This window comes from Ursus maritimus, unplaced genomic scaffold, assembly GCF_017311325.1.
Source record: "Ursus maritimus isolate PB19 unplaced genomic scaffold, ASM1731132v1 scaffold_12, whole genome shotgun sequence".
Classification (NCBI taxonomy): Eukaryota; Metazoa; Chordata; class Mammalia; order Carnivora; family Ursidae; genus Ursus; species Ursus maritimus.
This window is the reverse complement of record NW_024423564.1, coordinates 5,170,005-5,185,566: the sequence shown is the minus strand read 5'-3', so window position 1 is coordinate 5,185,566 and position 15,562 is coordinate 5,170,005. Positions and strand designations below refer to the sequence as shown.

The 15,562-nt window shown below is 41.6% G+C and overlaps 1 protein-coding gene across 1 annotated transcript in view; it reads right to left on the bottom strand.

Moving 5' to 3' along the window:
- The window catches only part of NOTCH2 (notch receptor 2), a gene marked incomplete in the record, with an annotated part of 185,024 nt that overhangs the window by 45,754 nt on the left and 123,708 nt on the right, over positions 1-15,562 (bottom strand). The window contains 7 exon segments of the mRNA XM_040626847.1: positions 1,273-1,383; positions 5,034-5,267; positions 6,956-7,069; positions 7,889-8,002; positions 8,953-9,141; positions 9,597-9,752; positions 11,074-11,307. Of these exon segments, the coding sequence (XP_040482781.1) occupies positions 1,273-1,383; positions 5,034-5,267; positions 6,956-7,069; positions 7,889-8,002; positions 8,953-9,141; positions 9,597-9,752; positions 11,074-11,307 (1,152 nt within the window).

Below are 15,562 nucleotides of genomic sequence, written 5' to 3'. Positions count from 1 at the left end.
GGAATGATAATGACTGTGATAATTAAATGAGATTAGGCACCTACCCCCTAGCTCAAAATAAGCTCTTAATAAATGGTAGCTATTCTCTTATTACCTATTTAACAAAAATGCACCTATTATCCTATCTGGCAGGAATTTTTGTGTATTTAATTCGCTGTCACTTAATCTTGGAGTAACAAGTTCCAGGACTCAGAAGTACAGCTGGCTACTATGAGCAGTGCTGGGCACTAGATAGGACAGCTTTCATCATGCCTGTCTCTGAGTGCTCTTTCACTGAGCAGAGATCGCAGTGACCCGTGCGAGCCACATACATTACTCCCTTGCATTCACAATCATACCAAGCAGGAGAGAGGATTGTGAAATATACAGGAAAGTAAGTTCCCGGCAAGCAAGAGGCAGACATTCACTTTACTTGGCCCTGAATGCCTTTTGACATCACCGTTTAAAAAGCTCTGAGGGAAATTTCTCACACTGGTTGCAAATGACCACATGGTATTTATTAAATGGTAACATTATTATGTTAAGTGCCTGCTTGTGTGTGGCACCGTCTAGAAAGAACAGGATAGACATCATATATGCCCTCTGATGGTGCCATTAACAAACAGCTGTGTCAGTAAGGTGCCTCAGATTTCTCAGGAGCCCCTACCAGTTTTTGATCAGGAGGGTAAAAGATAAAGGCAATCTTATTAACAAGAGAGAGAAGATTTATGTTGGTGTGTGTGTACACAAGCATGTGTGTGTAAATGTTCTAGCTACTTACAATAATTACAACCAATTTTATTTTAGTCATCTACTTTCTTCCTCCTAGTGAGAAAAGATCTCCCTTGCGCCAGCCAAGTTAGCTTGGTCCTCCCAAGTTCTGGCCTCATCTAACAATCTCCCACAAGAGGAAATACTCAGAAAAAAGCATTTAGTTTCTTCAGAGAATTTTATCTTGGCTATACTTTTATGGAAGGCATTCACTACTAAATGTAGCAAATTAAAGGTGGCATTAGATGTTTTATAACTCAAGCACAGTGACAGAAACTCTGGTTTCTAGAAATGCTTTTCAGGTAGCTATAACACGTGGTCTAAAAACTCTAACTAATGAAAAACTTCATGTTACAGTTTGGGGAAGTCCTGAAAGTAGAAAACTGGGCCAGAGAAGTACAGGTACAAACTTCTACCTTCCAAGAGATAAAGAAACAGGAAACATTTGAAAAGTGATTTTCCTTTAGATGCCGCTTTCCCAATAGGGCTGGGACCTCCGGACAAAAAAAAAATGTTTGTTACCTGTGAATCCTGGTGAGCAGACACAACTGTAACGATTAATGCCATCCATACAGACTCCATGGACACAAGGGTTACTTGCACAGTCATCAAAATTGATTTCACAATTAATACCTGCAAAGATAAAAGCAAAAAGAAACCAGCATTACCACAAAAATAGTGTGAGATACTAGGTGTTGAGAAATCTAAAGAGCATCCAGACAACCCTGGATAGAATAAAGCATCAGATCTCCAAAGTGTAGTCCTCCAGACCCCGTCAAGAGGGATTATGAGGTCAAAACTATTTTATGAATCATATTAAGTCACTATCTCACTGTTCCAGTGTGTTGGCATCTGCACTCATGGTGCAAAAGCAATAGGAGTGATTACTGGCATATTAGCAGGAATCAAGGTAGTGGTGCCAAATGGTACTACTTAGTGGTCATTATATTCTTAACCTCCATGCACTCACAATTTAAACCAAACAAAAAGACAGTCTCACTTAAGAATGACTTTGGTGAAGAAGTCAAATTATTAACTTTATATTTTTATTATATCTTAACCCTTGAATATACATCTACTGTGCTGTGTAATGAAATGGGAAATAAAGTAATTCTGCAGCATGCCAAAGTATACAGTTGCTTCCAGGAAAAGCAGTTGTTTGACTGTTTGAGCTCTGCGCTGAACACGCTTTTTTCATGGAATCCCATTGTAATCGAGAGAACAACTGACAGGGGAACCAGGGCTATTCAGACCTAAGTATTTAGCAAACATTAAGTGAAAGAAGTAAACCTGTCATTTCAAGGAAAACAACTGGCAGTACTGTGTTCCAAAAATAAGATTTAAGCTTTTGCATGAAAACTAGAATTTTGGAACTTGTATCCACTGCCAGAAGCTTGAAACTGTCACTATTATGGACATAAGGATATATCTTAAAGGGTCTGGTATCTTCCTCTGGGGCTGTGCTGCCTCCCTTCTGGCCCATTCCCCAGATGAATGGTAGAGTCTGGCTATATTAAGAAAGGCTTAATTGTAGATATGGGTAACTAAACTATACCAATCATAATTTTTACCATCATTTTCTAAAAATACTCATGATATTTTGTCATTTACTTAACATGAATTTAGTGATGCTTTATTTCCCATTCATAGAAAAATGCCTTGGTAGTCTAAAAATCTAAAAATAAAGCCTGGTAAAAAGGATATAAACTAACAAAATTTCCTTGAAAAAATGTGAACATTTTGGTTTACTCACACTTTGTATTAATATTTATTAATAATTACATTAAAAATTTACTCAACACTTTGTATTAATATTTATTAATAATTACATTAAAAATTTACTGAGCATGCAAGTACTTTGCCTCCCACTTTACATAACTTTTCTCTAGTCTTCTCACTCAAGTGGCATATCAAGTTGCGTTACACCCATTTTATCATGCACTTGCACAATTACTCCAGCACAGCCAGGATGTGAGCCAGGCACTTTGGATTCTACACTCTTTGCCACACCATACTGGTCACTCTGTGATTAATGAGGTCATGCTGCCTCACTAGCCACAAATGAGGCAAGAGTTTCCATATTCCTTGTATACAAGTGCACACTTTTAGGAGAAGTGTCTAGCCATTGGCTGATAACCCCCAATTACCCAAAATTGACCACGGCAGGCCACAGGAGGCTATATTTATTCGAGCAAGAGCAGACACCCTGCCCAAGATGGGACAATGAGATTTTCTCATTGAACATTGGATTATGAACTGTGGGAACTATGGTCTACAAATTGCTCTGCTTCCTGCTGATTTCTGCAAAGCCTTATTGATCAATTCTCACTTGGAATCTGTAAGATACTTCTGTGTGCTTTCACTAAATTCTTGGTCTGTTTTGTAGTTATTGTTTGCTTGTTTGCTAAAGAGTCTTTAAACTAGTCAAGTTGGTTTCTGTGATTTAAAACCTAAAGAAGCTTACTGAGAACAGTTTCCCATCGTAAGACCACAGGTGAAAGAAGCTTCAGATGTGATTCTAGGCAGTGTATCTCACTTTAAGTACCCAGTAAGTGAGAAACCACAATTATAACCAGCACATTGTAAAGCATCCCTTCTGTCTATACTCATCCAAACCCCAACCTACCAACTCAGGGCCATGTTATGAATGGGTCATGGATTCTTCCTCTAGAACTCAAGAGTCTACTCATAATGACTAAATAGACCTGTTCATCCAGGCCCCTAGTACATGTCAGGGCTTTCTCCACCCATTACAGACCAAGATTTTTCATGATGCCTGCATCTTTTTGCTTTAATTCTCCCAACAGCCACAGGAAGCGATTTTGCAGTTTTCTGAGAGATTCTGGGCCTTCATTCTACGCTGCCTGCACACTACTCATATTTACTTCTTGCATTTCTCAGTGACAGCTACTTACACCTTGTCTTCTCTGTCCTCCCCAGGGAATACACCTGATACATCCTGGCATAAAGATATAATCCCAGAGAAAACAAAGTGTTTGCCAACCCACCACTCACCCAGGTTTCCAGTACATTTGCTATAATGGGGATGATAGCAAAGCCTAAAACAGCCCCACTATTCTAAAGGCATCCTTTCAATCACTTGTAAATCTCTCAAATTTCTTTTCGTACTGCAATTTCTCATGTCTGGGGACCAGCCCGGAAGCAAATTGCTTTTGGAAGGTTTCACAAAGATCTATTCAGCCCTTTTAGTGAGTTATCTAAACGTGGGGAGGGGGAAGGCATTTTCAACTGTGAAGGCATGGGATGTTTTTCGTATGCTTGAGCAACTCAAAAAGGACTTTGTTTTCAAACTTGGCATGTACGAGGTCCTGGATGAAGACCAGGGCCTTTGACAAGTTTGAAGAAATGGATTTGGAAATAACAAAATAAAATGAGGGCAGTTAACCACCTCCCCCACCTCTGCCCCCTACATAGGCCATTTTCCTTAAATCAAGAATGAGTTCTCAATAAATCACTCCCTTGTATTGGCGGGTTCCTTCTAACAAAGGCACACACTAGTTAATCTTCCACTAATACATTTTCTTTGATCTGAGACATAGTACTTCTCTGTCCATTAACCACAGTTGTGACCATAATTATTCCTCGAATAAGTAAAACAGACTCCAGTGAAACCTGTGAAATGCTGCTGCCTGAGAAAATAATTCAACATTCCCCCAGTAAGGAGCAGCATGCCCTCCCAACTAACAAGCAATGAACTCGGGGATGGAAATGGTGGCTCTGCATTCTAATTTACAATGAGTGGGAGGTGCTGCAAAGTCTCCCCAATCCCTGAGAATCCCCGCAAATGCCAAAGACCCACCAGAGACACATGGTGGAAGAAAACTGTCACATTAAAGATACTGGACTCTGAAATAGAGAAAAACACAACTGGAAGGACAGGAGGGAGAGAGAAGGGAAAGGGCCAGCTTCATTAATCTGAGTGTGGTGGAGGCTAAAGAAAAAAGGCAATCAAATCAAGCCACAAAGCCAACAGGATTTCCAGTTTTAAATAATAATTTCAATTTTTTGAAGCTGTATGTCTCCTCTTAATGAAAAACACACACCCAAAATCATCAGTTTTGAAAAGCTATTGCCTCCAATTTCTCCAGTGGCTAGAGACATCTGCCTCTGAGATGTTTCTGGCTCTAGCTCTGGCTGTGCATCTCAGAATCAGGATTATTTCTCAGTTATCTGAGCCTATGCCATGACAGCCAGAGACATGTGTGTACACTGTCTGGGGGGAACAGTGAGAGCCCAGAGGAGACACAGTCAGCGCAGCTTACCTGACGTGCCGGGCTGGCAATTGCACTGGTAGCCATTCACCAGGTCGATGCAGCGGCCGTCATTCAGGCAGGGGCTGCTGTAACACTCATCTATCTGGTCACTGCAGATGGCACCCATGTACCCTGGGTTGCAGATGCAGGTGTAGGAATCAATCCCATCCTGACACTGGCCGTGGTGGCAAGGATCAGGGTCACAGTTGTCGATGTTCTCATCACACAACACACCAGTGAATCCTGGGAAGGAATTTTACCAAGGAGGCTTAAAACCATGTCAGACACTCCACACCTGCACGTAAGTATGGCCGCATCCACTTATCCTACAGACCTCAGGTCTTAAAACAGTTCATGCTGCACACAATGAGCAGCTGAAGCCAACTATTTGCCTGATTTATAAGGCAAGCTTAGAGTTGTGCTTAAAATAAAGTTTTTCAAATGATTTGTAGAATTCAAATACCTTTTTTAAATGATCAATGGTTTCACTGCAGAGATACTTCAACTGCATCTTCATTTCATGCTGAGCCTCAACGGGGAATAGTTCTCAAGATTTTTCCATTATATATTTACCTCTATATTCCTTTCTTCCCAAAACCAACATACAGATATAGTATTAATGGTTACATGTACCTTATCTCCCCAATTCTGACCTTAGAGGACAGAGAACTTTTCTTAATCCCTCTCAAACCCTCCCAGAGTACTTTGCTTATCTACTAAGCTTTTAATAAATACCTGTTAAATAAAATGAATGAAAATTTGTGAGTGTTTAAAAGAAAAAGAGGCAAATAAAGCCTCCTTCATTCAATCCATTCTTTTAAAGGATTTTAAAGGAAGAGGGGCTCTCTTCTTTTTTAAACATGAATTCAAGGTTTTTAAACGCTCTCCAGTGAAGGTTATTCTCTACGAGGATAATCTGGCCAGAGGAGGACAAAACCTGGAACTTCTCCAACCAAGGACAACAGTTCGTGAAAAGAGAAAGCAGTTAAGTGGTTCATCTGACAGGACCTAATCTAAGGAGGCGCAGTAAATGGTAATGTTCCAGTACTACCAAAACACTCATTCTCTGTGTTTATTTTTGTGACTTAGTTCCCTTTTCTGTCATCAGAAAAAAATCATGCACATGATGTTTAAAATCCTTTAAGAATCCATCTTCTAAAATAAGAAAAAGGTCTTAAGTTATATCCACAACTTCTTTCTTCCTTAAGTGGTCATACAAAAGACAAATTGGGAAATCATCTTTTCTAATAATTTTTAGTCTTTCTCTATAATACTGGTCTGTGCAGAAGCAAATGTGTAACAAGGGACGTTGGGCTTATTCAAATCCACTCCCAAATGAAAAATGTGGCCACAGATCAGAAACGTAGACTATTTGTAAACAGATTTTTTTGTCACTGTAGTAGCAGAAGTCAGGAAAGAGGACCTAAACTTTCCCAGACAGAACTCTCTCTCCCGTTCAGATACACACCTGACTCTCAGGGCCTGAGCAGTTTTTTTATGCAGAAAACCTCTGCACTTGCACACAATGGCCCTTAGGTTTCTGGGCCTTTGTTCAATCACTTGCCCCAAGAAACACAGAGACAGGCCTCCTGCTGAGAAGCCCCAGTGAAAAATAGCTTTCAGCTGGAATTCTTCCCTTTCCCAAAGGAGTAAGTCAAGCCAGCTGGAAACTCACCACTGCCAAAATCTGTCACAGAAAGACATGGACACCAAATGGAAATGTCCAAGCCAGGCCACTACTGTGGTGGAAAAGGAGGCAGGTGTTGTAGAAGGAAACAAGGAGAGCAACAAAAAATACGCTAGAAGCAGCTCTCTCTAAACACAGAGCAGCCCGTTAGTGGACTGGCTCGGTAGGACAGTTAGAAGAGGACAGTCTCCTATTTTGTTCAAATGGACCCATCAGAGGGGATGAAAAGTGAGAACAATCTTACCTGTGGCACACTGGCATTCATAGCCATTCGGGTGATCAATACACTTTGCCCCATTCAGACATGGAGTACTGGAACAGTCATCAATATCAATCTGGCAAACTGGCCCAGTGAAACCTTAAAAGGACAGTGATGACATAAGTCAAAGGGCTATCCTATGTGTGTCTAAGGTCTACCTATGATATCCCATGAGAAAGATGCCCAAGAAAGGTTGGGCTAAGTTACCAGCAGGTCTTAAAACAATGGCTCAGCAAACATAAAATTATTCTCCCCAACAGGTAACTAGGATAATTGGGTGAAGCTCAGGGCATCAGAGGCAACTGGGTGTGTCTCCACTTCTGCTTCTTCCTACTGCAGATTTCACTTCTACCTGAAGTAGGGACTAAATAGTTATATACGGAGCCCTCAAACAAGTGAGTACAGCTTCAGAGGAACTGGAACCTCTCTGAAGAAACAACATGAGAGACTATAGTCTGTGCCAGAAAATCTGGCATGTCTTCAAGAATAGCTTTGGGGAGCAAAAGGAGACACAGAGTGTTCTTTGGAAAAAACTGACTTGTGTTGCCTGTTTCTGGATCCAGGGTGAAATATCTAAAAATAAAAATCTCACAGAGGGGCTTCAAGAATATGACCCGGGGGAGCGGAGAACCCTGAACAGCCTACAACAGGCTTCTGTGAGGTATGACCTTTCTGAAATATATACACAGACAGAGAGGTCATGGGCCATTCAGAATAGACTTGGACTTCTGGCCAGAAAGGATCTGGATGATACACTAGCTGAAACAAACTCCCCATTTCTGTAACACTCCTATCCTGAAGTGCTCACTTTAATGACTTCCTCATGTACAGCCCACACACATTCTCTCCTCCTCCCTTCCTTGTGGTCAGCCAGCTTTGTGCTTTCAAAGAAAACAGGGGCAGGTGGTGGGCACTTACCAGGCGGACACAGACACTGGAAGCGATTGACTTTATCCACACACTGACCATTGTTCACACAAGGGTTGCTCTGACATTCGTTTATCTCCAATTCACAATGCACACCTTTGAAACCTGAACAAATTGGACCACACAAGTGGCTTAGAAAGAGAGAAAGGCATACTCTAGCCAAGAAAGCACAAATTTGCAGAGATGACTATATCCCCTACGAGCATGAACATTTCTGCAGAAGGCAAAGGGGACTCTGCCATGATGGGAAATAGTCCCTGCAAGTATCAGCAAGAGAGGAGAATACAGCAAGGTAGCCATGTCACTGTGAAGAGGGAGAAGAGGTTACTTCCAAAGACACTGGCAAAACATAGCATGCCAGCAAAGACTGTCCCACGTTCTCTGACCAGTCCCTGCTTCACTTTCAGAGCAGTACCAGGCCCACAGGTTCTCTAGTTAATGTTCCTAAAGACCTGCTGCGCTGGAGATGCTGTTGCTCTCAGGGTACAAGTTAAGGTCAGGAGGGCCTCCCAATGCTACAGTGGCTAGCAGCCTTAATCTGGCAAAGGAACTACTGTCGTATGTCACTTTAAACTAGATTTACCTGAGCTCTCTAAGGATTCAAGAAATGGTTTCTGCAGAAGAACTCCAGAATACAACTAATTATATGCACATCACTATGGACAGATGGCAAGTTCCTATACGATTATGGGTAAAATAATTTCTATAAATGGAATAGTATGATATTTATAATATATCAAGAGATCCGAAAAGCTTGCTATTTAAAGGATTCTTAGGGTAAATCCTTTATTAAATCAAATAATACTTGCATAAAAACAATCACTTCTGAATTTTTCTCTTACATGTAGTGATGCTGACATATGGACTTGTTTAACTTGGTCTCCAGAGCTCTAAGAATTCTAGCACCGCATTACTCCTTAAAGGTCCCCTTGGCTGGGAACCCTGTCATTATTGGGAATTAAATGCTGACAGAGTTCATGGAATTGCCACCCTATACTGAAAAGTGCAGGGCAGTGCCTTTTGTGTAGACCCCACACACTGATGGGCCCATGTACCTGGCATGCACAGACACGTGAAGCCTCCAATCTTATCCAGACAGGTTGCATCGTTCTGGCAGGGGTCGGAATGGCACTCATTGATGTCCATCTCACAACGAGGCCCTGCATAGCCCTTCAGACATTCACAGTGGAAGGCACCATCTGTGTTCACACATTTTCCTGCGTGCTCACAAGGATTGCTATTGGCTGGAAAATACAAGCACCAATTACTGGGATCAAAGTACTTTGATGGAGTTTCCACAAATGTGGATTACAGAAGTAGGTCTGATTATTACGGCATAAGAGCCAAGCCTTTAATAATCAGGTTCTCAATTTCTAATTTTCTTCCTTAAAAAACAAGGAAAGAAGGGAAAGGAAAGGGTAGGGGAAAGGGAAAACAAAGGAAAGACAGACTAAGGTAATCTCAACTCTTTTGCATCTCTGCTGTTCTTTTCCCCAAACTGTCACCAAAGTAGGGCTTTCTACTAAGAAGCAGGTACAGACCTTCCATATATTCAATTCTCAAAAGAGAATATATGTTTACACTGAGAATTCATAAACAGTGGACATGTAGCAGGAGAGATCTGAGGTTTTGCTTCTGTTTGAATGCTTGCTGAGCTCGACAGACACCATGAGGAATAGGAAAGGTTCCACATACTCACCCATGGCACACTCATCCACATCTTCTGTGCAGTCAGCCCCTTTGTAGCCTTGGGGGCAGGTGCAAATATACTGCCCATTCAGGGGGTTGGTATCACACAGTGCCCCCTTGTGGCAAGGATTGCTGATGCATGCATCATCCAGATGACATAAGAGACCTGTCATAGGGTGGAGCAAGGAGAATGAAGAGAAACTGTCTCTTACTTGAGGAAGAGTTTTCTCTTTCATGGAGGAGGGAAAACCTTATGGTCACCTCACCAAAATCCAATATGGAGATTTACAGGCAACTTCCCCTTTACCTAATCCTACATCTTAGGGATGTGCTGCATCTAACAGCAAGCAAAGAGCTTCTGCAGACAACTCTGGTGCTCTGACCCTGAGCTCTCAGCTAGACCTCTCCTCAAGGGTCTAGTCATCTACAGGCCATAAAGTGAGATGGTCAGACAATGAAGATATCCTTCTGATAGTGCTGCCAGATTTAGCAAATAAAAATAGAGGATGCCCAGTTCAATCTGAATTTCAAATAAACAAATAATTTTTGCCATATATTCCAAATACTGCATGCACCTTAGATCTTACTTAGCAACATACTTTCCCCAAATAATGCTACCTGATGGTCAAGGGCCACCGGTATTTCACTAGCCTCAGAAGGAAAAAAACAGCTGAATATCATCAGCCTGTACTAGGGCAGCCTTTTAAACAGTGTCAACATTCCTGGCTCAAGTGCCCTCAGGACTCTGAAGGTATTACTAGGCCCCACGTTCTGTGTAGTTCACATGGGAACTGGATTTTCCAGTCTGCAATTACCTTAAGAACAGGTAACCAAGGCTTCTTACAAAGCTGGACGTGGGACTTTTGGAAAGGCATAGATATAAGAACACTTCAAAAGTGCTGGGCACAAGTTCTCTCAGTTAAGCTATCTTCTTCCTTCACATTCCTCCTTTCACTGCTCTCTACTCCTAGGACCGGGAGCTGTTAACTTGAGAGGCTAGAGCAATGTTAACTTTGCAGTTAGTAAAATTCCTCCCTTAGAGGAATATTTTCATAGACACTGAGAGCTGGAATGCATTCAAATGCTTCTCTCCTCCCAACTCCTTCCGAGTAAAAGGTTTCTTCTCAAAATGAAGTCTCTAAATCCATTTATTAGTAATTTTGTCTTAATTTTCGAGACATTAATCTTAATTTCTGAGGTGTTTTTCGCCTAAATCTTGAGGTCAACAGATGCTCCCAAGGCAATAGTTACTTTCATTTTCGGGGGGAATGAAAAACTGAGGTATGCAGACTTGAGATGAGAGCCAAAAGTCCTAAAGAAGAAGACTAATTTCATAGTACTTTGGCTAGCAATTATATTTCCAGGACAGTCTTGAGTAACATGTTCCTACAGATGCTAATTAAAAGGACACAACTCAGGGAATGAAAGAGATCCCGAATGCTCACTGGCCCCGTCCCTGAACTCCAGTTCTGCCCTGCTGGCCTTACCTGCCTTTCCTTCTGGGCACATGCAAGAGAAGGAGGCCACACGGTCAATGCAGGTGGAGCCCGGAGTGCAGGAGGCGAAGGCACAGTCATCAATGTTCTCACTGCAGTCATCTCCACTCCAGCCATTAACACATACACAGCCATAGCCCCCATTGCGGTTGGTACAGGTGCCCCCATTCTGACAAGCATTAGGTTGCAGCAGACACTCATCCACATCCTCTGTGCAAAACTGTCCTTTGGGGGAAAAAAGTGCCTTTGATTAGGGCTCTTAAGTCTCAAAGGATTAGTACCATACCCACAACATTCTTCACCCTCATGTGACCTGCCTGAAATTAAGGCAAACAGATCTTCCAGCAGACCAGGTCTTCACATAAATCTTAAGGCTATCATGAACCATCCACATGATATTTATTCCAGGCAAATAACTTAAAAGAATGGAAACTGCTATTCCTAGAAATACATGAAAATTAACCCAACCTATCAAAGAAAAGATTAGTCTTTTCTTTGTAGCATCCTTGACTCAGTTAAATCCCTAGGACAATGAATATGTAAGTGAGAAGAGCAACGGAAGAGAGTGTATGAGATGAGTAAGAAACAGAATGATGAGAAGGAACCCAAAGGTCAAAATGTCAGGGCAGTTGTTCTATATCCTGACTGTATCAATGTTAACATCCTGGTTATGAACTGTACAACAGTTTTGCAAGACAACGTTACCATCGGGGGAGACTTGGTATAGGGTATTTCTCTGTATTAATTCTTACAACTGCGTGTGAAACTATAATTATCTCAAAATAAAAAGTTCAATTAAAAAATAAAAGGGCAAGTGCAGGTAGTGAGAAGAGATGAAGGACAATGAAAAGCCTTGGTAAACTGCAGAGGTGAAGGGCAACACCAAGATGATGAAACTGGAGCAAACTGCATAGCCTGAGGCACCCAACCCTCAAAGATGTGGATTTGTGGAGTAAAATGCAGAAAGTTGACTCAGTGCAATAGAAGATACGAAAAGGCTCAGTTTGATCTGCCTGAAAAAGAGCAAACTGAAGGATGATACACAAGACCACTTATGGATATAATGCAGGTCACTACAATAGCAAAGGATGGGGGGCTATGGCAAAGGCTCTCAGGCTCTGTCACAAGGAACAAAAATGTATCTTCAACTTATAAGCAAGACATCTGTGATTAACAAGAGTTTAGTGCCAGACCACCCAAGTTATAAAACAAGTTGATGAATTGTCCTTGTTAATACCGGTTTAATGAGCTACCAAAGGGAACTCATACTCAGATCATCCGAATTCTCTAAAACACAACAGGACAAGTGGCTAAAATGCAAAAAACCTCAAGGTGTCCTTTAAGTCTATCTTTGTTAAAAAAGTCAATGAATCATTTAAAAAGGCATTCTGGTGAAGAGGCCTCTTAATGAAAAGGCACATGATGTTTATACTCTGAAAATGCCAAGGCATTATTGAACAATAATTCAGGGGCTCAAGTATTTTCAGAAGGGCTTCAATGTACCCAGCTGTGTAGCCTTCATAACAACAGAGGTTAGTTGTGTCTGATCTCACCTAACTGACCATCTATTCTTTACCCCTATCTACATATATCTCCATTACACAGAACTGGGATCACTCTATTGCACTTATTTCATTACACATCCATCTCCCATCACTTGGCTACAAGCAAGCTCAGTTCAGGAATATTTTTTCGTATTCTTAACCTAAGATCCCACTGCCCAGGATGGCAGGATGGGTGTGTGGGCATCTTTGGAACTCTGTGTTCATCACCCTTCTTCTGTGTGCTTCTCCTCACCCCACTTCAACCATATAATTATTTTTTTTTACACATAATTCTTGAAGGACCCACCATGTCTTTTTTTTCCCTAAAGATTTTATCTATTTATTTGACAGAGAGGCAGCGAGAGAGGGAACACAAGCAGGAGGAGTGGGAGAGGGAGAAGCAGGCTTCCCGCTGAGCAGGGAGCCCGATGCGGGGCTCAATCTCAGAACGCTGGGATCATGACCTGAGCAGAAGGCAGATGCTTAACAGCTGAGCCACCCAGGCACCCTGAGCCACCATGTGTTTACATGACCATGCCCTCCTACTCTAGCTGACTGACCCAGGATGGGCATCTGATACAAGCTATATCACTGTGTCCCTTTTCTAAATTTTTGGATTAGGGACTCTTTGACACATGGACCAAAAGGATAAAGTGGCTGGTGACAGACAAAGTGATAAGGGTGAAATCAGAATTGCAGAGAAGAGAAAAGCAGAATCATGGTGGCATTCAACTTACTGGTTCCAGCTTTTCCTGAAGCCTAACTGCTTCTAATGAGAGATGGCCCTTCCAACAGGTATCCAATATTTCAGATGGGGCTCTGTCAACTGCAACCCATGGTATTAACTAATACAGACTGAATGAGTGAGTGAGTGAGTACATACATTGGCAATCATTTCCCCAGGGCAGATGATGTCATTTATTACAGAAAGCTTTGCTTCCTTACTATCCTGGCAGAAATGCTACCTCAGAGTAAAGACAGATGGGTACAGGTGGGATTAGGGTACAGGTGGGATTTAGAAATGAAAACATGACTAAGAAGTAGGGGAAGAGTGGCTGTAACCTGGAAATTACTGAGAGCCTTGTCTCTTACACTTAGGCTAACTCAAATATCTATGCTACCCTCAAACCAAACTTACTTGCTGACTGTGAGCAATTTTGATGTTATTTTTCTTTTTGACTGTCTCTGTGATAATTCTGAGTATAAGACACTGTGTGTTTAAAAATATCTCATATATATTTCTTATGCAATATAATATCCAGACACTTAAATATTGCAGGAAGACAGACTAGGTAAATAAAACAATGCTTGGAATGGAAATTTGGCACCCTTGGGAAAGGAAACGAAGAGTCATTGCTTGTCTGCTATGAACCAGGTGTGCTTAAGCTGTCACAAAATTTAACTCATTTATAGTTGAGGAAATAGGCTCAGAGAGGTAAAATAATCTGCCTAGCAGGAGGCAGGAAGTGCAGAAGTGGGGTTTAAACCAGAGCTGCCTGCCCCTAAAACTCTTAACAAAGGGACGCCTAGGTGGCTCAGTTGGTTAAGAGTCTGCCTTCAGCTCAGGTCATGATCCCAGGGTCCTGGGATGGAGCCCCGAGTCGGGCTCCTTGCTCAGCAGGGAGCCTGCTTCTCCCTCTGCTTGTGCTCTCTCTTTCTTTGAAAAATAAATAAATAAAATCTTAAAAAAATAAAACTCTAAACAAAGACTTGAGGTATGAGTCTGACTACATCAAAACCATCTTTGTGTGCCTCAGTTTCCCAAGTGCACATAGGCCTAAGGAAGTAGAGAGGATGAAGAAGGAAGGGGAGGATTAAAATCATTATTCACGTGATCAGATTACTGGAAAAACTTAGGACTCAAAATTACTATCCAAAAATCAAATGTACGTACAGTTCACAATTTTTTGAATGAAGACTGTTGTTGAAGATTAGAACACCTGACAACTGTGTATCTGTTAGATACTGTTTGTTAGAGAAATCAAATCTAGAGAGCCAAAAGCACACTGGCTCATAAATTATTTTCTACAAAATGGATCATTTTTTCTCTAAGATTCAGGTACATTTCTCCAGAAAAATATTCCCTCCCAGGCTCATTTCTGCCAGAATTTTTTTTTCTCTTCATTCCAATTCGAACAACCAGAATGAGGAAAATGGTAACCTGGGTGGCTACTACAAGTGTTTACTTCAAAACTCCCAGTGGAATGTCTGCTAAGGTACTGCACTTCCTACATGCCACCACTTCTCAGCACAGGAAGAAATCAATACAGAAGCCTAAGAATAAGAAACATAAGGGCTGGAAAGGCAAAGTAGCCTTCCCGAGGTGATAAACTAGTGAGAGCACTGCCATTCAAACCCAGATCAGTCTGACTCCAAATCTACTGCCCTTCTCACTGCAGCAGCGTTAAGTTTCCAAGCCTTGGTTTTGATCAACAAGATCTACAGAATAGGTCCCTGCTCCTAGGGTCTTAAAACACACCGAGAAAGCACAAAAGCATGCGACAATTAAAGAACACCCTTGGAACAAATGAATAAAGGCAGAAGATCAATAACTATTGAAATAGAAAAAGTTTATGGTGATCATCCGGAGGGGCTGTTCCCACTACTCTATGACAAGAAAGCGTAAATCCGGGCTGGAGGGAGAAGGCTCACTGAGGGTGGTAGGGCTAGGTCCTGAAGACATCCAAATTACTGAAGGGTATTCTCTGGCTGGGGTTTAAAAGGAGAAAAGGCTGGAGATCATTGAAGGCTTTGAATTCTAGTATGAATTCTGAACATGATACAAGTAAAGGGGAGCTATCACAGGTTCACGGATGGGGGAAAACATGATCAAAACTGCATTTGGAGATTAGCCTGCCAGTAGAATACAGGAGGGACTAAAAGCAGATGGCTCTCTGTTGGTAGGGACAGAAGGAGAAAGAACAAAGTTATGAGCT